The sequence below is a fragment of the Psittacula echo genome (assembly GCF_963264785.1).
Source record: "Psittacula echo genome assembly, chromosome: 7".
Lineage (NCBI taxonomy): Eukaryota > Metazoa > Chordata > Aves > Psittaciformes > Psittacidae > Psittacula > Psittacula echo.
The window spans coordinates 59363885-59387751 of NC_137740.1; the positions used below are offsets into that span (position 1 = coordinate 59363885).

At 47.0% G+C, this 23867-nt stretch overlaps 1 protein-coding gene across 1 annotated transcript in view; it reads left to right on the forward strand.

Annotated features, from left to right (window-relative positions):
• Positions 1 to 5693: 5693 nt before the first annotated feature.
• The window catches only part of GPC1 (glypican 1), a gene marked incomplete at its 5' end in the record, with an annotated part of 198335 nt that continues 180161 nt past the window's right edge, over positions 5694 to 23867 (forward strand). Inside the window, one exon of the mRNA XM_080623488.1 lies at positions 5694 to 5850. Coding sequence (XP_080479614.1) covers positions 5694 to 5850 — 157 coding nt within the window. The remainder of the gene's footprint in view (positions 5851 to 23867) is intronic.

Sequence of the window (23867 nt, forward strand, 5' to 3'; positions counted from 1 at the left end):
TATCAACATATATCAGATTCATTGTCATCTCCATGTTCTTTGTTCATTGTTGGCTATGTTTTGGGGAGCTGGGAGTGGGAAAAGCTTTATTGAAAGCAGTGGACAGAGAGGATGAAATGTACTTCCTGGGGCAGACTCAATTAGCAGCCGTTTTTAATGAGTTTATGGCATTTATTTAATTTTTTTGGCCTTTAAGACTTCTTTCTACTGGGAAATCTCTGACTCACGTATATAATACAAGTTCAGTCCTGCAGGGTGGCATCATTTGTAAGAGGTCATTAAAGCAGTACATTCCTTTAAGTCGCTGGTATAACATTGGGTTGTTCAATTCAAAACATAGCACAGAGTGGCAATTACCTGCCAGATTCTCTGCCTGAAATTATTTAGCTGTTCATAATCTTCCTCTGCAGAGTACTAGCAACAGATGGGGGGAATTAAGCTTTGCATTTAAAGAGTTTGTTCCACCAAAGTATCAAGCATCAGACTGGCCAAGCCTTGGTGTACACTGCTACACTTGGTCTCAGTGCAGTCTCCCTTCCTCTTCTCCTCAGCAGCCAGAACTGTGTTCATCATTCCTCTGGAGCCTGAAACTGGCTCCCTCAAGACCTGGGAAGGATCATCAAATCATGGGTTGGAAGAGACCTTAAAACTCATCCAGTCCCAACCCCCTGCCACAGGCAGGGACACCTTCCAACACCTTCCACTAGAGCAGGTTGCTCCAAGCTCCGTCCAACCTGGCCTTGAGCACTGCCAGGGATGGGGCAGCCACAGCTTCTCTGGGCACCCTGTCCAGGATCCCCAACTCTGTACATCTATTGAGCAATACTCTTAATTAATCTGGACACACAAATACCAACAAGTCTTGGCATTTCTGTAAGGCAAATGGCTTCTTACGGAGTCCACCGTGATTGAGCTGGGTCTGTTAGCTGTACATAGATGTCCCAGCAATTCAAAGCGACTCATCTGATGTTTTCGGTGACCAAAACAACCTGACAGGCACTTCCTGCACATGTCAGAAGAGGGTCATGGGGCAATGTGTGCAGAGGGGTGGAACAGCTGCTGGAATTCTACTGAACGAAGAGCCAGTGAAGAAGTAAGCAGCTGTAGATAGCAAGGTGTAATCTAGTAAATCCTCCGAGTAGCTTAATTAGATTTGATTCAACAAAACACACATGTCCAGCTTCTGCTGAACACCAGCCAGTGCTGGGGGCAGGGCAGGGACCACAGGGAGAGCTTTCATGGATCCTGTAGAAGACAGGTAAATCATAGATTAAAGGAAATGGGTGGAAAAGGTACTGAGATACTCCTAATTTGATGAACATTTTTCATCTAAAGGTGCCAGATTTTCTGATCTTTCCACAGAATCAGAAGCAGCATAAGACTGGCTAAGGGAAAGGTGCTGGGGGTTTCTTTATACAACATTGCTGAGAGGAAGTCGTAGTCCACATAGGCCTTGCCCATCTCTTTTCCCTCCCCACTCCCCATTCTGTATGAGCTCTGTACTTGACACAATAGTGAAAAAGGTGGAAACACCGGTGAATCCAAGTAGGAACACCCTATACTTTTATGTGGCATCAAAGATACAATGCAATTTAATATGCTTATCTGGTTTTGCTGTTCAGAATCCAGCTTGCTGCAGCTCAGCATAGGTCCATTTTGGAACCAGCTGGAGTTCTGGTGGGTGTAATCGCATTGCTGCTGTACGATTCTTGATTTGCATCCATATAGAAAAGAAAAAAGAGTTATGTCCACTGCCTTGTGAAACTTTTGGGAAGTGCTGAAGAAATGAAACAACAGTTGAGGTTGCACAAAGCCTCTCTTCACTTCTTTATTAAAGGGTAGCGTTCCCCAGATTATTTGGCTCCTCTTCATCATTCTTCTTCGTAGTGCTTGGATCAGCTTTTCAGTGGGCAGCACTTTCTGTTGCATTGTCAAGAGGTGATCCCCACAGCAGGATGGATTTCTTGTCTTCCTCTATCTTGTTGGCTGGCTGTGTGCTTTTTTCCTCCTCTGCATTTTAACTACTCATCTTTGTGTTTTGCTGTGCTTTTCCTTATCTTCCCTAGTTCTAGCTCTTTCTGCCCATTGTTGGACAATCTTTTGCTCGCTTTTTGCAATGCTCCATTCTTTTAACGAAGAATGTTCAGGAAGTGAATTTGGTCCTCAAATACACACAGAACACAGATGCCAAAAATACATTTTCATCATGGTGCTTTAAAGATGTTTATTTCAATTTGCTTAGAGTGTACCTACCTCAATCCTGCATGTCCATAGAAACAAATAGATATGCCTTTTAATTGAAGATTGGCTTGCTCAGGGTTGGATCCTGTCTAGACTTGCAGATGTAGTTTCTCTGTTGAAGACCTTGTATCAGCTCGGGTTTATTTTTAATCTGCCTACTTATAAGCTTCTATTTGTGATAGTATGTGAGCATCTCACAGGCAGGTGGTCAGGTAAGAAGCAATTCTTATCCCTCTTTAGGAAGTGAGTGACTTGATGATGGTTACTTTATCATAGAGGTTTATGGCAGAGCCTGGACTTCAGTTCCAGCTCCTGCACTGGGCTTGGGAACTAGCAGTGTGCTGTGTTTTGGCAGTGGGTACCTTGGTGTTTCACCATGGGAATAGCAGAGAGTGCATGCTGCATTCCCTCAGGATTTTATCAGGAGCGACATGAGTTCAGTCCCTCCTGCAGGCGCTGTTGTCCCCCAGCTTGGGGAAGTGAGATGTATAGGAAGAAGGGTAATACTTGGGTCTGTGAAATGATCTGTAGCTCAGAGGTTGGTTCCAAAGCCAAAACCGAAGGGTTTCTGTTCCAGTTCTTTTCCTGACATCAGTTATTTCTGTATGATTGCAGAGGGCTTCATGCTGCAACCTTGAGGTGTAGCTGTGGCTCACAGAGAGCTTCTCCAAGGTCGCTTCAGGCAGAGCTGCAAGCAAGCTCTCAATATACAATGGCAGCATGGATCCAACCTCAGGCTTGGACAAGGAAAGGGAAAAATTAGGTACTGCTTTGGTCCCCTGTCATTCTTTGGTCCCCCCATGTCATTCTATAGCAGCCAGACCAGATAAGAAGTTTATGACTCTGCCTTTCTTCTCTATCAAGTACTTTGTCTCTTTGGAGTTTGCATTCCTCTGCAGTTCATTCCCTTCAACAGGCCCAAGTGAGAGCGTTATTAATGGTGTGTCTGTGAGTATCTGATTTTCCCTCTTTGGTTTTCCAGGAGGAGGAACCAAGATCCTGATGTTCCTGTAGCCCTGGAAATATATGTATGGATTTCTCTGGTGCTCGTTTTCTGCTGTTACTGTAGTTGAATTAATTAGATGAGATCTCTGACATAAGTGTCTGAAAGATGTGTTCAAAGCCTGGGATGGGCAAAATATATAGCCGTTTATATTTATGGCTATAAAATTAAGATAAATACCCAGAAGTAAGAGCTTAAATAACCTTGTACCACATTAACATACCTGGTGACCTGTTATGTGTATGGTACTCTTGCATTTACAAAAGAGATCCCATTTAAAATGGGGTAGGTCAGACTTTCCATCATCCATGGCAGATTTTTTCCTTACGTATTTCCAGGGACAAGACCTATTTCCATGCTCCATAAGGCCAACTCCAAGCTGAGGTGTACCAAGTTTTTGGGACTCTGTAAGCTTTGGGTTTCTAAAATGGGCATGACCGAGAGATGCAGCAAGAGACCAAAAGAGACCTGTTAAAGAATCAAGATTTGGGGTGTATGGGGTGTATCTGACTTGGAGTGTTTAATTTTTGGTGGTAATGATGTATTGGTCACCTTAGTAGTGATCCTCATGACCAACTTCTCCCTGGCTTTGCAGTTAGATATAAATTTGCTTTGCTGTATCTTGTAGATGAATTTAAGTAGGAAGATGTAATAGGAAATCATTAGGCGACATCATAGGGAAGCAACAACTTCTCTCTACTGCCATCCTTCTCCCCCTGGGGCTCTTACTTTGTGTCATTTACTTGTCCATTACTCGTTCCTCAGGACAACAAGGGGTTCCCAAGCAGCAAGATGAAACACCCAAATTTCCCATGTATTTCTGCATGTCTGAGTGACTAATCCAAAAGCTAAACTCTGATGAATTTTGGTGGGGTTTTTTTTGGGGGGATGTGTTTCTGTGTGGGGTGGCTGGTCTCTGGTAAGGTGTAAACTCACATTAAGTACTTCAGCTGAAGCACAGGAACATTCCCTCTCCTTTTTCCATAGAAAACAACTGCTCCCTCTCAGCTGAAGATTCAGAGGAGTGATCTTTGTCTCCTCCGTCTGTCCTGAAACACATTAGATTTGTTTGATGTTCATTGCCCAGAGAAGCTGTGGCTGCCCCATCCCTGGCAGTGTTCAAGGCTAGGCTGGACAGGGCTTGGAGCAATCTGATCTAGTGGAAAGTGCCCCTGCCTATGACAGGGGGCTGGAACTGGATGAACTTTAAAGTCTGCGATTCTATGATTCTGGCCAAAAGCCTTGGTGCTTATCAGGGGGGAGAAACACATGGGCATTACCTCGACAGAGGTGATCAGAGATGCCTCAGTTCTGTGGGAAGCAGTTTAAAACACAGCTGGCAGAGCTGCAGAGCACCAGGTTCAGGAGCTGGCAGGCTCGTGTAGGACCTAGATTCCAAAGCTGAGAATCTGTTGTTGAAAATTGCCTCTCTTCCACTGTCTACTCCTAAAAAGGGCCAGTTTTAACCCTTCCCCCCATTCGAACCTTGCTGGAATTCCCAGGCTCCCGGTTACGATGCTTTCTACTCACCGTTTTGGCTAAGTGCTGTATAACTTAAGTCTTCTATGTGGCTGTTTCCCCACTAAATCTGGGGGCACTCGGGGTCTTCAGGTGCAGCACCTGGACCACGACGCAGACAAAGATGGCTTTAACGCCCCTTTTTCCCAAGGGCGGCGTGCGACCGCCCGCGTACCCCATTCACCGGTGTTCCACGGCCGGTGGGAACCTTCCCGGGCGGGGTCTGGCTTTCGGCGGCCGGGACCCGGGGCTGAGCCGCGCTCCTCCGGGCCGTGCCGGCTCGGCGGCGGGGGCGCGGGGCGGGGCGGGGGGCTGCGCCCTGCGCGGGATTGGCGCGGGACGGCGTGATGCCACGTCCGGCGGGGGAAGCCCGGCCTCGCTCCGGAGCTCCCCCGCCGCCCGGCTCGGCGCGCAGGTGGAGCGGTGCCGCCGCACGCACGGACCGACCCGCCGAGCCCAGCCCCGCGCCGTGCCGTGCCGTGCCGTGCCGAGGGAGCAGCCCCGCGGCCCGCCCCGCGCCTCGCCCCACTCCGCCCGGCCCTGCCGCGCCGCAGCCGGCAGCATCGCGGTGGGACTGCCCGGGGATGCAGCCGCGCTAAGAACAAAAGCCCCTCTGCCACGGTCACGCTCCGGGGCTCTAAAGCGGCCCGGCCCAGCCAAACTTGGATCTCTGCCCCTCTCCGCCGACGCCGCGGCGGCGTCCGGATTGAACTCGCCGAAGCCTTCGGCGCGGCAGCGCCCGAGAGCCGCGGCTCCCCAGCCCCGCTGCGCGCCGTCCCGCCGGGGCTGCCCGGGGAGGGACGGACGGAGGGAAGGAGGGGGCCGCGCCCCGGACCCGGCACCGCCGCCGCAGAGGGACCCCTGCCGCCTCCCCGCTGCGGGACCTTGGCTTTGCCCTTCGCACGGCAGGTGGCGGGGCCAGCGGAGAAGGATGCGTTTCTTCCCGTGGGGATTTTGGCTGCTGTGTGTCGCCTCCGCCCCGGCTCGCGGTGACAGCGGCGGCAAGGCTAGGAGCTGCGCCGAAGTCCGGCAGCTGTATGGGGCCAAGGGCTTCAGCCTCAGCGGCGTGCCCCTGGCCGAGATCTCCGGTGAGTCCCGCGGAGCGCGGTGGCCGAGGGCGAGGGGGTTCCGGCCGGGGCCGATCGCTCTGGCCGCTGGAGTTTGTGTCGGGGCGCGGCGGCGTGGAGTCGGACCGGACGGGTTACCCCGAGGGCCGGGCACCCCCTGTAGCCACTGCTCGGGTTGAAGCGGGCTCTCTGCAGCGGTGGCTGTGCGAAGGAAGCTGGGGCGGGGGAGGCGTGCAGGGTGTGTGCCTGTCCAAGTGTCCTTTCTTTTATTGCATTGTCTCGTTTTTAGTGTTTTGGGTACAATTGAAATGGCTTCAGGGGTTGCTTCAGCAATCAGGATAATCAGTCTGCAGTGGGTTTTGGTGTTGGAACTGGAAAATGCCACAAGGTTATGAGGAAGAAGAATTGATTTTGTCGTCTTTTGGATGGGAAACGGACCTATAAATGGCATTTGTCACTTGTTAAAACGAAGCAGGAGTAAAATGACCCTGTGTCGAGCACGTAGAGTGTAGAGGAAACCTCAGCAACCTACATCGGAGTGTGTCCGCTTGCTTTTATTCTGGATTTGGACAAATCTTGGTTGATTTCCTCCTCTTTGCAGAAAACCACTGAAATACCAAAAAATATTCAAGGTCTGGTTTATGTTAGGTGGGTTGGGTTTTTTCCTTTTTTTTTTTTTTCCCTGAAAGCTTGAGGGGAATATGCTGAGGTATTTGGGGGTTTTGGTTTGGATTTATAGATTCTCATGTAAGTTTTGATACACCAACTCATGACCCATACCTGAAAGCTTTCCCCTCACTTGTGGGAGCTTCCTCCTTTAGACAAAGCATAAAACGTGCAGGCGTGTGTGCCAGAGCCAACCTACGGGGGCATCCCAGGGAAACTACAGTTTGTAGTTCCCATCGAAGCTACAGAATGCCTTATGTTGAATATTTCATTGTGTAGTTTTCCAGGGAAACCGAGTCATTATCTGCCCCATAGGCTGAACCATGTGCATGTCTCATACATGTGGATAGATTAAGACTTTCTTTGTCAAGTTGCAACAAAGAGTAAGTTTCCCAAATGAGCTGAGCAGTCTTGAGGTTAAACAGTGGGGAATTTCGAAATTGTTTGAGCATCACTATTAATAGAATAGTAATTCAGCTGAGCAGAAAAGTGGCTTTTTATACATTTGCATCTAATTATGACAAATGTGAATACATTAGAGCCGTGTTTCAAGTGGAAAGTTCTTGGAGGACTGGATGTTTACAAAAACTCATAGAGATGGCTACAACATTGCATGTGGGGATAGTACTACATGGGCAGACCTTGGGGACGGCGGGTAAGAGCGTTACGTGGCCCAGGTTGGCAGTGAGTAAAACATCTTGTGCTTGCAAACCACTCATGCTCAAGAAGTGGCAGAGGACACACAGGTTTCCGGGAAGCAGGAGTTTTGTTTCTTACTATTTGTTGCTACGAGTGTGTACGCTGACAAGTCTTGAGCAACAGTAGTTAAAACTTTAGTATCAAACTGGGCATCTCCGGTTGTTACTTTAAGCAGGGAAACTAGAGATAAATGCTATAAAACCTTGAGGAATACGGCATGGAAACTAATATGAAGGAGTGCTTGAGAGAAGAAGGTTCCACCCATAAACCTGCTGCTGCTGATACAATTAGCCTGGTATTTAAAACCCGGTATTTAAGCTAGCGGACTTAATGACTTTCATTGGTAATTATCATGCATACCTCCTGACTGAGAGATACTTAGGAATGTGCTTTCCTCCTGCTGTTGTACTTACTGTATGGTTAAAACATTGATGTACATTAATACTAACCTTAGAAATGTCCATAAAAGTGTTGTATATCCTGTATGCTTTTTGGCAGTTGTGCATGTTAGTGCAGAAGTCGATGCCAGTTTTGTTGTCTCTAAAAAGGAAGACTCTTGAGTATCCCTACATGTAGGAGGTGCAGTTTATGATTCCACATTATTCTAAGTGCTCAGTCATCACTTAAGTCTCAACAGCAGTAGTTCAGCTTGCTGACCATGGGGGTCATAATCTGTGTGGAGCCTTGTCAGGCTGCCCCTGATTGACATGTGGGAATGCACACACATCAACATACAACAACTTTTGGCTAAGGTGAGAAACACTGATGAAGATGCCGTGGCTCCAGTTGGACCTGTGCTGCAGTTTCCTCATGGTGCCCTTCACCAGAGCTACCCGGAGAACCACATTTTTGTCTTATTTCTGAGCCCTCCAGAGGCAAAAGCCCTTCACTTTATCCCTCTTCAAGGGGATCTTGCTGTTTCTTCTCTTTCCATTGCTTGCCCTGAAGCAAAAGGGAACACTCATTTCTCAGCCCACTGCCTTGTCCCTGTAGCAGTGCTGCCATGCTGGGCTGACCTTGCTTCTGTCTCCTTTGAGGTGGCTTCAGGCACTGCTTGGTGTATGTTGCTGTCACACCAGGCCAGCACCGGGAGTGAAACCACACTTGCACCCTCAGAACATGACTTCAAAAGGAGTTCAGTAAGCTCCCATGATGCAGGCTCTGACTCAGGCTGAGATGGCTGTGTTTATGTTGGTTTTAGAACAGTTATTGCACGCTTTACACCTTCTAATCTGTATGCTTTGTTATGATTTAAGAGGATTATGAGTAATACAAAGCCTCCACAGCTCACCAGAAGGTAGTCCCTGCTTATGACTGTACAGATCAGTTCAAGGAGCAGTCACACAGTTATTAGCTGCCTAATAGATAAGCATCTGATTCAGGGAGAGACTCTTGGCTCACCAAATTTCTCATGAACCACCTAGACAGGGTTTCCTGGTTTTTTGCTTATAGTGTACAATGCCTTTAACATGTCTAAGCACTTTAAATGTGTCAGGTGCTGTTATTAAGGGTGTTTAGGGAATACACAAGGTGTTATATCTCCCTACTTTGAAGTCAGTGGCAAAACTTCCAAACATGAAAGGAGCGTCTGCTCGTGTTAGTAATCCTAACGGACAGACGTGCGCTCGGTGTCTCAGGTGGCGATCTGCCTGAAAGGAAGTTTCTAACAGTGGGGGAACCATTCGCTACTCCTTGGTTTTGGGAAAGTTATGACACTTGCTTCTATAAGACATACTTGAGCAAAGTTTCCCTCTCTGTTGGAGACTGTTCCTGCTCACCGGCCTGCAATCCCTTTCTGTGATTGCTACAAAAGATGGGAAAGCAGTTTGAAAACTTCTAGTTCCATTTCCTTTCAAGTCTTCGGGATGCAGCAAGTTCCTGCTTTCTTACTCTTGCTGTCCAGATACCGTCACCCCCACCATGGGTCCCCTAAACTGGTGGTTGAGGAAGACGGGTGTCTTGATCTAAGTGTACTTAGTGCCTGTGATAAGGGCTGGTCTTTTTGGGCTCACAGTGTGGTTTGTGGTGGAAGGAAGAGAACCTGTGGAAGAAAATAGTGTGCTTTGGGGAGGATATCCAGCTTTCCCTGCTGACTTGATGGAATGGTTTAGGATTACTGATGTTGGATGGGTGATTGCTCCCCATTGTCTCAAGCAAAGATAGGTATCTCCAGTACTGGAGGAGACTTGTTGTGATTTGATGTGGATGTGCTTGGCTCTTGCTCACTGTTTGGGCTAGGCTTTTGCTTTGTTTTGCTTATTCCCAAGATTAATCCTTCCTAGACTTGGCTCTCTGTGAGGTTGAGCTTATTGACATGGGCCATGGGTGTATCACAGTGAAAGAAGAGGAGGGCACAGAAAGAAGCCAGTGGACTTTGCCAGGCCATGTTGCTGCGCATGCTTCCCTTGTTCCTTAGCTGAAATAAGTCCAAACAATCTTTTTAATCTTTTGGTCCTTTTAGGCTGCATAATTGGGGTTTGTGATGAGAGCGCTGTCAAGTGTACACGTTAGAGACTTGTTCCAACAGCTCCATGTCCTGCCTATGTTGAGGACACCAGAACTGCACAGCAAGGGGGGTTTCACAAGAGCAGAGCGGAGGGGCAGGATCCTGCTGGTCAACTCCTTTTGATGCAGCCGGGGACACTGTTGGTTTCTGGGCTGCGAGCGCACACTGCAGCCAGCTCATTTTCAGTTTCTCATCGACCAGCAACCCCAAGTCCTTCTCTGCAGAGCTGCTCTGGGTCACTTCTCTGCCCAACCTGTAGCTGTGCCATATGACAAGTAGATTGATGCGAAGGTTAGAGGAAGCCGTGCCTGAACTGTGTGTCTCCATTTCGGTTTAACTCAAAATATACAGGGAAATGTCGATATTGGGCACTTCGGGGTGGTTTTGCCGTGGGTGACTGCAGAATACGTGCATGCAAAACCAGGACCCGAGTGGGATTTAGGGAAAAAAATGGGCGCCCTCTAGCGGTTGGCCGCGGCAGCGGCCGGAGCCGGGAGGAGCCAGAGCTGGGTCTGGAGGCTGCTTAGATAGCCTTAGAGTTCCGTGGTGTTGCCATCGTTTTCCAGAGGATCTCCCTCTCTGTCACTGTGATCCGCATGACTGAGCTCTCACCGCGTAATTATCCTTATCAGCTCTGTCTGACAAAACGATTTCAACAGCTTCTTGTGTTGGTGAAGCCAAGTCATATATTTTCTTTGCCAAACAAACTTGCGTGCGTGTGTGGCTGGAGACACCCACCCCTACCAGGGAGTGAAACTGCAGGGCTTACCTTCCCTCTGCTCTCTCTGCTCTTGCCCTGTAAGTGCCCTGCTCTGTTTAAGAACACATGTCAGTCAGTCTCTGGATGGGTTTGATAGGCGACATGTGGCTTTTGGCAGGGATTGGGAAGCAGCTGGTTTCATGTTCTATTGCATTCAGTATGACTGTCTTGCATTGAAGGGACTGGTTAGATATATTTCTCTGAGTAATTTCAATATTAAGTGTGCTTTGACTTAACCAAAGGTGGGGAGGGAGCTGCTAACTTGATTATCACCAAATTTAGAGCCAGAGGTTTTCTTTTCGTCAAGCAGGTCACAACAAGGCTAACTGAAACCACAGGCAATGGAGCATCACAGCAACTGAGCCAAGCTCTGCACCCTACCCACCACTGCCCATCAGTAGGGAAGGGGGGGTTAAGTATCATCTGCTTTTATTGCAGCAGCAAATTGCATTAGGCACGGTGTGGAAGGGGAAGGCAGGATAAAGGATGGCCCCAGCCTCAGAGAGCTGCTGGCCTGAGCAATAACAGCCCTGACCCTGCTGTCTGCAGTAGTCTCAGCACGGTGTGGCTGGGGCCAGTGCTACAGTTCTGGTTTCCAAGCAGCAGCTTGGGTGTTCCTGTTGCTTGTGTGGTGGGACTGTGGAATTGAGGAGCAGGGAAGGTGATAAGGTGATTCCAGGTGTCATGGGCTTTGGGAAACTTCTGTGTCTGCTTTCAGCTGGAAATACCGGCTGGGAATTTCAGGGGAAGAGCAGGGAAATAGACACCCCAATTCTGTGGAGATCTGCAGGCTTCCTTGGGGAAACAGCTTTAATTTGTCTGCTGCCCTGGCCCTTGATGAAGGCAACATATTTCTAGACACTGTGTTTCTTTATTTGTCCTGTGAGGTGCTTTTGTGTACCTGTAGCAGGCAGGTAGCCTTTTGGAGGGGATAGTGTCAAGGCAACGAGCTGCTCTGGCATAGTGAGCCCTGCCTCCTGTATCCCCTTGACTTCTGTGCTGCAGCAAATGTGTGGAGACACCTTTTGGGATTGTCCTGTGGAAGAGCATCTTATCAGTTGAGGCCTAATTCAGAAAGGAGTTGATCGTGCTGCTTCTGGTTGTGTGGCAGTAAAGCTGAGGAGAATGCTTGATACTGACTTGTGTCTGCCCCTTCTGAACCTTCTGCATAGACTGAGTCTTTTTGAAAACTCTGAGCACGTCCTTGCTTGCTTCCACCTGTATGAGTTAGGTCAGAAGTGGACCAAGTTTTCCAATGCGTCTCCAAATACTACCAGGCACAGCTGTGAGAAGGCAGGAGAGGTTCAGTGGCCAGCCTGGTGGCCTGGAGCAAGTTGGTAAAGAGTGACTTCATCATTAAATCTCCCTGGAAAAAGTCACATTCTTGCTTCCCTGTCTGTGGAAGGAGGATTGACAGTCTTTTCTTGACGTCTGGGAGGATAACTCAGGTGATGGAAAGACCCAGGGAAAGGATACCCTGAAACATGCAGGAACCCTTGGAGCAGTTGCTTGAAGATCATTCCATCATGGTTTGTAGTTTGTTTGCACAAAATTGCTGTTGCTGCCCTTGCATTAGGACATTTCATCTCAAAGTTAGAACAATAAATACAGTTCAAAACTCATTAAAAGCAGAAAATTTGCCTGTTTTCCCTGTTACCCATGGAGGACAGACTGCTCTGTCCTGTGATGTCTGTACTGTCTCACAGAATATGTTACGTCCGTGACAGGTAAAACCTGTCTTTAAGTAACATTTGATTCCCGGGCAATCGGGTTACCTCTGCTGCCAGATTGCTCTGCAAACATCATAAAGCTTTAGACTATAGACACTTCTGATGTTGCTGGTATGCCAGGCTGCGTCCCCAGAGCGTGACCAGCAGGTTGAGGGAGGGGATTCAACCCCTCTGTCCTGCTCTGGTGAGACCTCCGCTGCGGTCCTGTGTCCAGCGCCGGGGCAGCAACACAACAGGGAAGTGGAGCTGTTGGAGCGAGCCAGGAGGAGGCCACAGAGATGCTGCGAGGGCTGGAGCAGCTCTGTTCCAGAGACAGCCTGAGAGAGCTGGGCTGGTTCAGCCTTGAGAAGAGAAGGCTCCTGAAGGGGAGGTCTTAGAGCAGCTCCAGTGCCTAAAGGGGCTACAGGAAACATGGAGAAACTTCGAACAAGGGCCTGTAGTGACAGGACAAGGGGGAATGGCTTTAACCTGACAGAGGGGAGATTGAGAAGAGACATTAGGCAGAAATTCTTCCCTGTGAGGGTGCTGAGGCGCTGGCACAGGGTGCCCAGAGAAGCTGTGGCTGCCCCATCCCTGGCAGTGTTGAAGGCCAGGCTGGACACAGGGGCTTGGAGCAACCTGCTCTAGTGGAAGGTGTCCCTGCCCATGGCAGGGGTTTGAAACTGGGTGAGCTTTAAGGTCCCTTCCAACCCAAACCATCCTGTGATTCTATGAAAATGCTTGTCTGCATGTGTCAGAGCTGGGTCAGACGCTTTTGCTCACTGGTGTGTTTGGAAATTCTTCAGACATGGGCCACTTTTTTTGTTTTGTATGGCTTGAATGAGCAGAGTGCGCTGTGACGGTTCCCGCTCGGAATTTTAGCAAACACATGAATCACTGTACAGAGATTATAAAGCTAACTTAAATTCTCGTGCCTTTTCCTATACAGTGCAGCATGAATCAAAAGCACAGAATTACCCAGCTGCTACAACTCCTGTGCTAGCAGCAGGAGTAAAACAATCTTTTAAATTGCCTTGCATTCTTGTGAAGTATTAAAAGAAGAGGAAAACAACAACGCAGAAAGTTTTACTGTGGTTGCGGGGAGCAGCGTGATAGTACTTATGCAGACAGTCAATCTTTTATATGACTAGAATGCAAATAGTCTATGACAAATAGTTTGGGCTTGTAAAAAATTGGTATTTTATAAGATTGTAAAACTCTACTGTATAATTTAGTTGGAGTCTTTCCATGAGCTTTACCCAAGTCTCTTGCCTTTTAGCTGGAGCAGACGGGCATATTTCTAAAATATGAATAATTTAGAAATTCTTCTCGCTGTAAATTTTGTTCATAAATAGAAATAGAATAAAAGCGCTGTCAGAAATTTAGATTAATTGCACGTTTCTTCAAAAATACAGTTAAAACAGAGGCTACTTCAGGCTCTGCTGCTCTCTGTTCATGTTGTTGTGCTCAAGGTTGCAGTGATTTGGTGGCATAATTGATCTTGAAGTGAGGGCTGAGCATAGCGTAAAGTGAACTTTGTGTGATGGCAAAGCAGCGGGATGCTGTATCAGCATCTCTTGTCTGTTCCTGCGATCTCCCACATAAGCTCGGTGGTGGTAATGGGGTGCTGTAATATACCACATAGGTCTAGCAAGAGGAGGGTCTGTTCCTTGTCCCCGTCTACATGCAGATTTTTACCACGAGGCTGGAAAAGCTACTTTACTTTGCTCTTTTCAGCTGTTTCCTTTACCATAAACACTCAATTGGAATGAGGGAGCTCGGATAATTCATGGGAAGTTTGGTTTATTAAACTGTGCTCCTTAAAACAGAGCAGTGGTCTTCTCCCCTGGTGCAGTTGCTTGCTGTGCACAGCTGCACGAGTTTAAAACAGTTGGATAATAGTTTAGGTTTTACAAACATCTGTTTGGCTTTGTGACAGAATACCAAGCAAGCCCTGCAGAAAAACCCCAACCCTCTCACTCCCCTTTCATTTGTGGGAGGTCTCATGGAGGCTTCCATGTTGAGGGAGAAGGGGGCTGGTACTTGTATTCGAGAGGCTGTCTAAGACCCAGACCATAGCTGGAGACTCATCTGCTGTGAATTTGAGGAAGGGCTGCACAATAGTGGGAACCCGTGGGTAGAAGTCCCACTGACTCAGCCACAGGCTCCCCAGGGCCTCTGCCCCATCGTGTCTGATGAGGGTAGGATGTAGGAAAGGCCCAACTGCTTGTGCTCGGGGATGGCTGCTGTGGAGCAGACATTGAGAAGTGCCTGGAGAGGTCAGAGAAGTGTTCCCATTTGCCTTCTGTAGTGTGCCTGCCACTAGCGTGTTCCCTATGTGAATTTAAGCACAGATAAGCAAAAAGCAACATGGTGTTATATAAATATATGCATGACTCTCTCTAATGTGTTAGGTACTGGAGTCCCTGCACAGAGTGCAAGAGTAGGGAAATCCCATTGTTCCCCAGAGTTGCCATGGAGGTTCTGCCCTTGGGCCAGTGATCAGATACTCCCTTTTGTCTTCCTTGGTGAGTTTGCACATCTGTCCTCTCTCTAGGCTTTGCATTAAGTTGATTTAGAGCAGTGTCTGTTGCACTCATTGTGTCTTGGAAAGCTGTATTTGGTTTTATTTGGTCAGTTGATAGTAACCAGTAACTTAATTATCTCTGCTTCACATTGACATTAGGGGCAGAAAAAGTTTAGATGTGGAAAGTGTGGCTTAAATTATTCTGTGATGGAGTTTATATGGGGTGATAATATGTGAGGCCACTTAATAGATACATTAAGGTGGTCAAAGCAATGGAGGATTGGAATTAGGTGTGGCAGAGCAGAGTGCTATAAATCCTGTAAATTGCTCTTTAGGTTTACTGGCAAGCATTTTACCTTACTGATTGCAGAGCCAAATCATGCCAGAAAAGAACTTGTTTAGGTTACTGACATCCAGCTTCAGGCATGTGGTACACTGGTAAGCCTGCTCTTTGCTTTTCTCTCCATGAAGTCTCACAGCCACTCCTTGCCAGGTTAAATGTTGCTCTCTACATCTACCTGATGTAGATGTACATCTACATCTGAAAGGAGATTGTAGCAACATGGGTATCAGTCCCTTTTGCCAAGTAACAAGGATAGGACAAGAGGAGACAGCCTCAAGCTGTGCCAGGAGAGGTTTAGACTGGATATTAGGAAAACTTCCTTCTCCAAAAGGGTTGTCAAGCACTGGAACAGGCTGCCCAGGGAAGTGGTGGAGTCACGGTCCACAGAGGTATTTAGAATATGTATAAATGTGGTCCTCATAACACCATAACAGGTTATGGTTTATTGCCATGAAACTGGAATCAACTCATGGGTTTTATATATTTATACATACGTGTGTGTGTCTAAACATGGGGTTGGTAGCTCTGGAAAGGGAATTTTGACCATCTTGCTGGTGCCAATGTCCGTGTGGGGTGAGATTTCCCTGCCTGAGCTCTCATATGCAGCTTCCTCCCGAGACGGAGGTGAGCAGTTACATACAGAGTCAAGCTTCTTTCTGACACGTAGCTGGTTCATAATGGAGGGCAGTTTGTTTTGCCATATCCACATGTACCACTCTGTGCAATTGTGGCATCACTTACAGCTCCAAATGTCTCCATGCCATGCTGATGCCTTTAGTGTCGAGGTGGCTGCCTGTGGCTCAGTGAACTGAGTTTGCTGCTCAGTAGGACAGTACATTCAGGGGAAACCTAAGCCAAATGTTGGTAGCACTTCTGCAGAACTAATTAAAATGAAATTCTTACTGCTAAGTCTTCACAGGTGCCAGCAAATAGAAATAAGCAAAGCCGAAGCTCTGACTTGGCTCCCGTTAAAATAAGCACAGAGCAAATACCTTCTGACACAGGGCACGTTTCACTTGTAAACCAGGAAAGAAAGCCACTTTGTTTAAATGCAGTATCATTTCTCCCACTATCCACTATCCAGCTGTCTGAGGGCTCCAGTTTTATCGTGTAAGTAACACTGCTGCTACTGTTTGTGTTGCACTGAAGCAATCTCCCGTCACAGTTGTAAAAGAAATATTTTTCACTGTTACTAATACACTCCATGACAGAGTTTAGGACTTGCATTTCTAAATATATCTGCTGATGTATGCGTATCCAGTAAGGTGTTGTCTTGTGTTGTCTGGCTATCACTGATGTGTTTTGAGCATGCTATGTCACTCAGGCTGATCAAGCTATTCATTGTGTCAGCTAAAGACATCTGAAATGCCCTTTTCCAGTGTTCTTTGTGGGAGCAGCTCTCAGAGCCCGGTGTGCCTCTCTGTGAGACCCCTGCAACAGCCTGAAGTAGAACCGTACAAGGGGAAGCTGTGAAATGTGGGTTTGTTCCGTGTTGAGAAGTAAAGTCCAGAAGAAAGGAGGTGGGGGGGGGGGATCCTGCTGCTGTCACCAAAAGCTTAATGGATGGGAATAGAGAAAATGGAGGTAAACTTGTGTGCACTTGGGTGCAGCTATGGGAGGTAGCAGACACAAGCTGGAACTGTGGAAATTCTCATTTCATACGTGGAAAGACTTTTTCATTGTGAGCAATGGAGCAGGATCCCAGAGAGGTGGTGGAATTTCCATCTCTAGCCTTGAAGATATTCATAGTTTTTCTGCCTTGGCACATGTCTGCCATGACCTTTGGCAAGTTGCTTAATCTGTTTTATCCCCAATCCCCATCTGTGCATTAATGTCTTTAAATAATTGTGTTTTGTAATTTGCCTACGTATTATAAAGTCTTGGAGTACTGAGTCTCACTATTTCTCTATATTTCACTTTACGGTACTTAGCACAACGGGACTGTAAATCTTCATTAGTCCCATGATACATGAATAATCAACAGTAAAGGCATAATTTAGGGCCACATTCCACCTCTTTTCTCGTGATGTATAAAGACGGGGGGGATTTGTTGATTAAAATGCTCTGCTGTTCAACCTAACAAAGACACATGGCCTTACTGAACAGGTTTTTATGAGCCTGTTGTTGGCACTTTTGGTTTTGGGGGTTTTATTTTGTTTCATCATTACTCATTGATTGCAGGTATCCAAACAATTTGCTTGGCAGATCAGGGAATAATAAATTCCTTTAATCTCTATCTCTTTCAGTTTAATTATTGTTAACTCATTGCCTAGTGTTTAGTGCAGTGGATAATGAACTCTGTTCACTGTGCACTGAAGAAGACTTGTACTACAGAGACAGAACTGGATTCTCTGGTTCTTTTGGAGATACAAACCAAAATTGCAGAGTCATTGAACATTTAACCCTAGGTTAGATTGAAGGTTACCAGTAGGTGTCCTGCTATTGCTTTTGCAGGCTTGAATATAGGTTATTATTTCAGTTGATTCAATGCCTTGCATTGCATTATGTTTTTTAGGCAGCTAAGAAAGTAATCACTACTGTGTAGACAGCTATTTTTGTCTTGATTATAAGACAGTGTCTAATAAAATCAGGTGCAGTACAATTATCATTATTACAGACACACTTAACATTTGTGACTGTGGTAATACTTGTGTTAAATTACTTCCTGCAGAGCTTAACAGACCTTCCTATTTCACCTATAGCCAGGAGAATACATACTTCATCCATTCAGGGGTGCCATGCTGCTGAGCATATGGTTGTGTGTGGAGAATTACCCATTTCTCTCATTTCTTGTCATCTTTTTATCATAGAAGACTCGGTGATCCCTACATGGCAGGTGTTGGCCATCCCGTCACAGTCAGGGTCACCATAATTGCTTCGCTCTCCCATCAGCAACTCGGTTCAGCCCCTGAAGCCAACATTGCACTGTGTCACATAGAACATGAACTAAACCACACCACTGTGTTTTTAAGCACCTTGGTTATGTATGTTAAGCTTTCTTGCTGAGGCTGAAGAAAGCCAGACACCAGAAGTTAGAGAATATTAATATTCCAGGACACATGGAGTCACTCGAAAAAGGAACAGCAGATTGCTTTCGGTAGAAATATAAATTCCCTATCAGGATATTATCAGCTTTTTCATAGAATCACCTGGGTTGGAAGAAACCTTCAAGATCATCAAGTTCAACCTTTCCCCAGCACTGCCAAGGCCACCATTAAACCATGTCATTAAAGGCCTCATCTACACGATTTGTGAACACTTCCAGGGACGGTGACTCCACCACTGCCGTGGGCAGCCTGTTCCAATGCCAGAGCACCCATTCGGGGAAAACATTGTTCCTCATATTCAGTCAAAACCTTCCCTGGCACAGCTTGAGGCTGTTTCCTGTTTTCCTATCCCTTGTTACTTGGAGAAGAGACCAGCTGCCTCCTTGTTCCACCCTCCTTTCAGGTACTTGTTGAGAGCTAGAATGTAGTGAAGAGAACAGTGAGAAACCATGCTGAATGGCTTATGAGGGTTTGGCAGCACGTCATGGAAAGGTTGAGTTTGGCTGTATGTCAAAGATCAGTCTGGAAATGTTTATTACGGGCTTGCTGCTGTATTCTGCTCAGTCATCAGAAGGCCGTTCATAGCACTCTCATTGTCTGGCCATTTTCAGCACAAATTTAATACAGCGCACTTTCCTGCAAAATGAACAAGGAGGGAGATCCTGGGTGCCCTAGGATACTAAGTTGCTGCTCTAGAAATAGTTTTCCAGGGCTGAGCAAGGACTTATTGTTTGCACAGTGTCCGCCACAGAAGCCCTCTTAATCTGAATGCCATTCCCCACAGTTGCAGAGAGAAAATGGCACTTGCCAAATTTGCAGATCAGAGTTGTGTTTCTGTCAGCTTTGGCAGTTCCATGGCTTCTGGTAAGGCTAATGAAGGCAATCTGCTTTTAATTTAAAAGCCTCCCTGAAGGAAAAAACCTAGCTGGCAGTTGAGGGTTTCACCAGTGTCCTTGTGCGAAACTTCTCTAACCTTGTTTTCTATGGTTTGCTCGAGCCAAGGAGAAACTCTTAATTAAAAAATATTCCTAAAGTAGCCAAATATGCAGGTATGTACTTATGCAATAAGTACCTGTACCGGTTCTGCAGTAAATCACTCCTTTGTTTTCATTTGATGAGCAACTCTAATTAACCAAATAAAAAGACTGCTTATCCTGCACTTAGCTGCTTCTCGGATGATGGAGGCACCAAGGGTGGCAGGGCTTCAGATGACTTGTTTGGATGCAGCAAGGCCAAGGTGGTCAAGCAGCACACGGGGGGAATAGTGCCCAAAGCAGGGCTCTGCCCATGGAGCAGTTCCTCCTGGCTGGGACGGGCAGGCCAGGAGTGCCAAAGACTGCAGGCTCTCCTAAAAGGCTTGCCTGGGGTTATGCCTCCCATGGGCATGGGGCAGGGAGACAGAGGGGTGGGGAAGACAGTATTGCTCAGACCACATCTGAATGCAGTTTCTTTGAAGGCATCTTTCCTTAGTTCAGAAGGTACAGGACCAAGTCCTGGGTCTACTCAGCATAATGTTGTGCTCTGCCCGATGCTAAATAGTCTGTGCTTATAGAATAGTGGAAGGCAAGTGTGTCTGTGTGTAAACCACACATGTATACAGTGCTGCTGCTGTGGTCCTGCAGCAGAATCATCTCCAGACGATCAAAGTGCTCATGTGTCGTGGTCAGTTGCTGCAGCCCTGAATGCTTCGCACCAGTCCATAGGAGCTGCAGGCAGGAGCTGCACCATGGTATTCTGCGTTTTTCTGCTGTGCAGATCTTAGGAGATCTTTGGAGCTGTAGAAATTTGGGGATTGGGCAGGAGATGTCAGAAGACTTCTTCATAAGTGTAAAGTGATCAGATGTGCTCAGTCAACAGCTGTGGTGATCCAAGTCCAGTATTGTCACAGGTCCTACTTGACAAAGCACCATCCTCTGCAGCCTGTCAGCATCTGGAGCAGTAGCAGTTTTATTTATCTGAAACACATCAAGATAGAGAACTGTCTCTAGCCGTAGGAGAACCGAAGTAAAATCTACTGTAGAGCTCTCTGGAGGTACTCCATAACTAGAGTAAGCATTTACAGTGCCAGATGATGAAAGCATTTTGCGTGTTATTGGATTGTAGTGGCTTCCTCAGCACTGCATTTTATGTGTGCAGGACACAGGGGTATGGTTTGTTTCACAAATATTTCACAATGATTTGAAGCATATTTGGTCCTTTTCTCATCACAAATGAAAAATGGCCAAAGCTGTTAGGCCTGTGCTTGATACTGCTTCACACTAACGCTTGTTCTGAAAGGGATGGGGAGCTCATGAAAGTGATGATTCAACCCGAGGCACAGTATTGCTAGCTATAGCTGTAATAGAATGAGGTTTTATAAGCCAACAGCTGGAGGAATTTTTAATACCCAAAGTCTGGATGTCCAGCGAGAGTCCTGACCACTCTGATGGTGCTGGAACCAAAGGCTGTAGTGTCAGCAGGCTTTGAACAGCTGAAAAGCTGGGGACAGCATAAGCATACATAAGCAGTGTGGTTTGCTCCATGGCACTGATTCCATGCTCCCATCTGCTTTAAGGCTGTAGTGGAGGGATGAAATTCCTGTCTCATTGCCTCCTCTGGGAGGATTTATCTTGGAATTTTGAAACCTAACCTCCTTCTCCATCCCTAAATTTAAATCCATAACTTCTGGCTGAAGACAGAACCATATGTCAGTGAGTCACAGGGCACAGCCATCCTCCTTGTATTCCTGATAGGCTGTTGCATTGGGAGTTTGCTGTAGGAACAGGAGCCAGAAGAAGAACCAGCATGGCAAAAGTCATAGAACCACTGAGGTTGGAAAAGACCTATAAGATCATCAAGTCTGACCTTTACCCCAGGACTGCTAAGTCCACCATTAACCATGTCACTAAAGATACAAGATGTGTTGTACGGGATGGGCACTTGGGCTGCCAGTATCCTGCCCTGCTAAGGAGCACGTGATTAGCCTCTCATGTGCTTGGCGAATGAGCACTGGGAGTGGTGGAAAGATGGTTGGTGTCTAATCCAAAGGTCACCTGAGGTGATCATAGAATCCCAGACTGGTTTGGGTTGGAAGGGACCTTAAAGCTCATCCAGTTCCAAGCCCCTGCCATGGGCAGGGACACCTTCCACTAGACCAGGTTGCTTCAAGACCCTGTGTCCAACCTGGCCTTGAACACTGCCAGGGATGGGGCAGCCACAGCTTCTCTGGGCACCCTGTGCCAGCGCCTCAGCACCCTCACAGGGAAGAGCTTCTGCCTAATGTCTCATCTCAATCTCCCCTCTGTCAGGTTAAAGCCGTTCCCCTTGTCCCGTCCCTACAGGCCTCTGTCAAAAGCTGCTGTCCAGATATTTTGTTAGCCCCTTTAGGCACTGGAAGCTGCTCTGAGGTCTTCCCAGAGCCTTCTCTTCTCCAGGCTGACTAGATCACCCCATGGTCTGTCTAGTCCTGCAAGCTGTGGCTGGTGGTGCTAGTAGAAGATGGTACTTAGGACACAGTGTGACTGTGGCACCTTTCTTCAGTCTCTCACTTTGTACCCCCAAACACCCACACTTTCTGAAGGGGGGATGTCAGGGTGACATGCCTGTACAGTCCTTTAGGGACCTGTTGTCCATGAATCTGTCTAACCTCTTTTCAAACCTGCTGGATATGGTCTGTTGCCACAAGCTACCATAGCAGCAGGCTCCCTAAGTTTACCTCCCACTCTGTAAAGAAGCACTTCTGCCTGTTTTAAACTGGCAAAGCACTTGAGCTTGCCTGGCTGCTCTTTACTTGGATCATATGGCCAGGTGAATCCCTAAAAGGGTTTTTATTAATAAAAGCCCAAATGCTAAGGAGGATTTGTATTCAAAAGAGTTCAAGGTTTGGGGAGGCGATCAGACTTTCTTTTCCCTGGGGGATGCCTGGGGGAACGGGACCGTGTCAGATATTTGTGATGCAGCTTTAGAAAGGAAATTGAGCTGCTTGGAGTGACCTGAGAACTGAGAGATCCTGGTTGGCAACAGGAGTGGGTACTGCCAAAACCTCTTTTGACTTCCAGAGTGAACAGTGCTTGCTTGAACTGGATGATGGGCTCCCTTCAAGCCTAGGGACTAAGGAGCTGCTTATCCAGGAGGTTGAGTTCTAGTTGACTAAGCGACAAAGGCAATTTAGGAGATGTATGCATCAGAAAGCATTTCTGGGGTTGCTAAGAACAGCTGCAGGTGTAAGCATTGACCACCATCTGCTCTGGGATAGCTCAGCACAGGGGAGAAAAAGCTCTAGAAACTGCTATTGTCCTGTGCATTGCAGACCCAGAGGGAAGCAAAGGACAAGGGAGAAGTGCTGGCTGCTGCCATTCGCCCTGGAGGCGGCGGTGGGGTGGGTGTACCTGCCCTGCAAACTGCTTTGGGCAAAAGGCTCTGTCAGAATGGAAGGCCTGTGGATAATTCATGTGTCTGCACTTCTTTGTGGAGTGGCATTAATCTTTGCCTCAGGAGGCTGCTGCTTTGTCTCCGAGGGTTAAATCTTGAAGGTTCATGATGGCAGTTAAAAAGCTGGGGGTACAAAGGGAAGTTGAAAGAAAGCTTGTAAGAAAAATTCATGTCAGGGAGTGAATAATCTGGAGACCTTGTGTAAAGGAGAGCCCATCTTTGGCTGATGACTCTAATGTAGTCAGTAGTGCAGAAAAGAACTGTAAGTACTTCTAAATCCGATGGCTGTCCTTTCTTTCTGCAGCAAAAACATCTCTTTGTGATCATTTCTTTGCAGGCTTTTTTGTCTTTCTCTTTAGCAGGTATGGGCCCTGTTAAATATTTACTTTTCAACTAATATTTTCTCTATCTGGTTAATGTGGTTTGGGACACTATTTCTTGGGGGGTTTTTAAGCTTGTTTTGTGAGGCTGATGGGTAAAGCCTTCCTTTTTTGACAGCCTTTTTACTCATTCTTTAAAGCTTCTCTTTGATGTGAGCTCACAAACACAGATCTTATTCTTTTTATTTCTTTCTCCTGTCAATTTAAAACCAGTTATGAGTACCACAAACTATTAAAAACAATCTAAGCTAAGCTCTCAAGTGACAGATATTCAGGGCCTATCTCTTATTTCCAGGACTGTATAGAGCAGACTTCAGTTTTGAGGAAACAAGAAAGGATGCTGCTTGGTAAAGAACCATTATTGCAGCAGCTCCAACAACTGTTTCTGTAAAATTTATCTGGAAAAAGAGCAGTGGGATGTCCTGGTGAGTTTAATATACCAAGAAGCTAACTATCCATGCAGCCATGCTTATCCTGAATTTCAGACCTTGGGGTGCTGATTGAAGCTGCTGAACACGAGCCAGTTTGTGCCCAGGCAGCCAAGAAGGCCAAGAGCATCCTGGCCTGTATCAGCAATAGTGTGACAGCAGGGCCAGGGCAGTGATGCTTTCGGCACACGCTATCCCTTTCAGGTCAGGACAGGCCATCTGCAGTGGATCATTGGTGCTGTGGGAGTCAGGTGAGAGTAAGAGAATTAAAGGATTCGTGGTGAACCTTGGTAGAACACATGGCTGTTTCCATTTCCAGACTTTTGTCCGTTGGAAGTAGCCGTGTCTGCCAGGTCCTGAAGCTGTCTGACTAGGAATGAGGACTGGTAGAAATGTCTTGGACAAGAGAGCCAAGTAAGGAAACCAGCTTTGAAAACTGTTAATAGAAAACTTGGATGTCTCCTCAACAGTAATTTTTCGCTGTTCTGCAGCCAACTCTGACATGGTAGTGCAAGGTGGGAGACAAGGAACCCCACCGCCAAATGGTTTTAAGGTCCCCTATC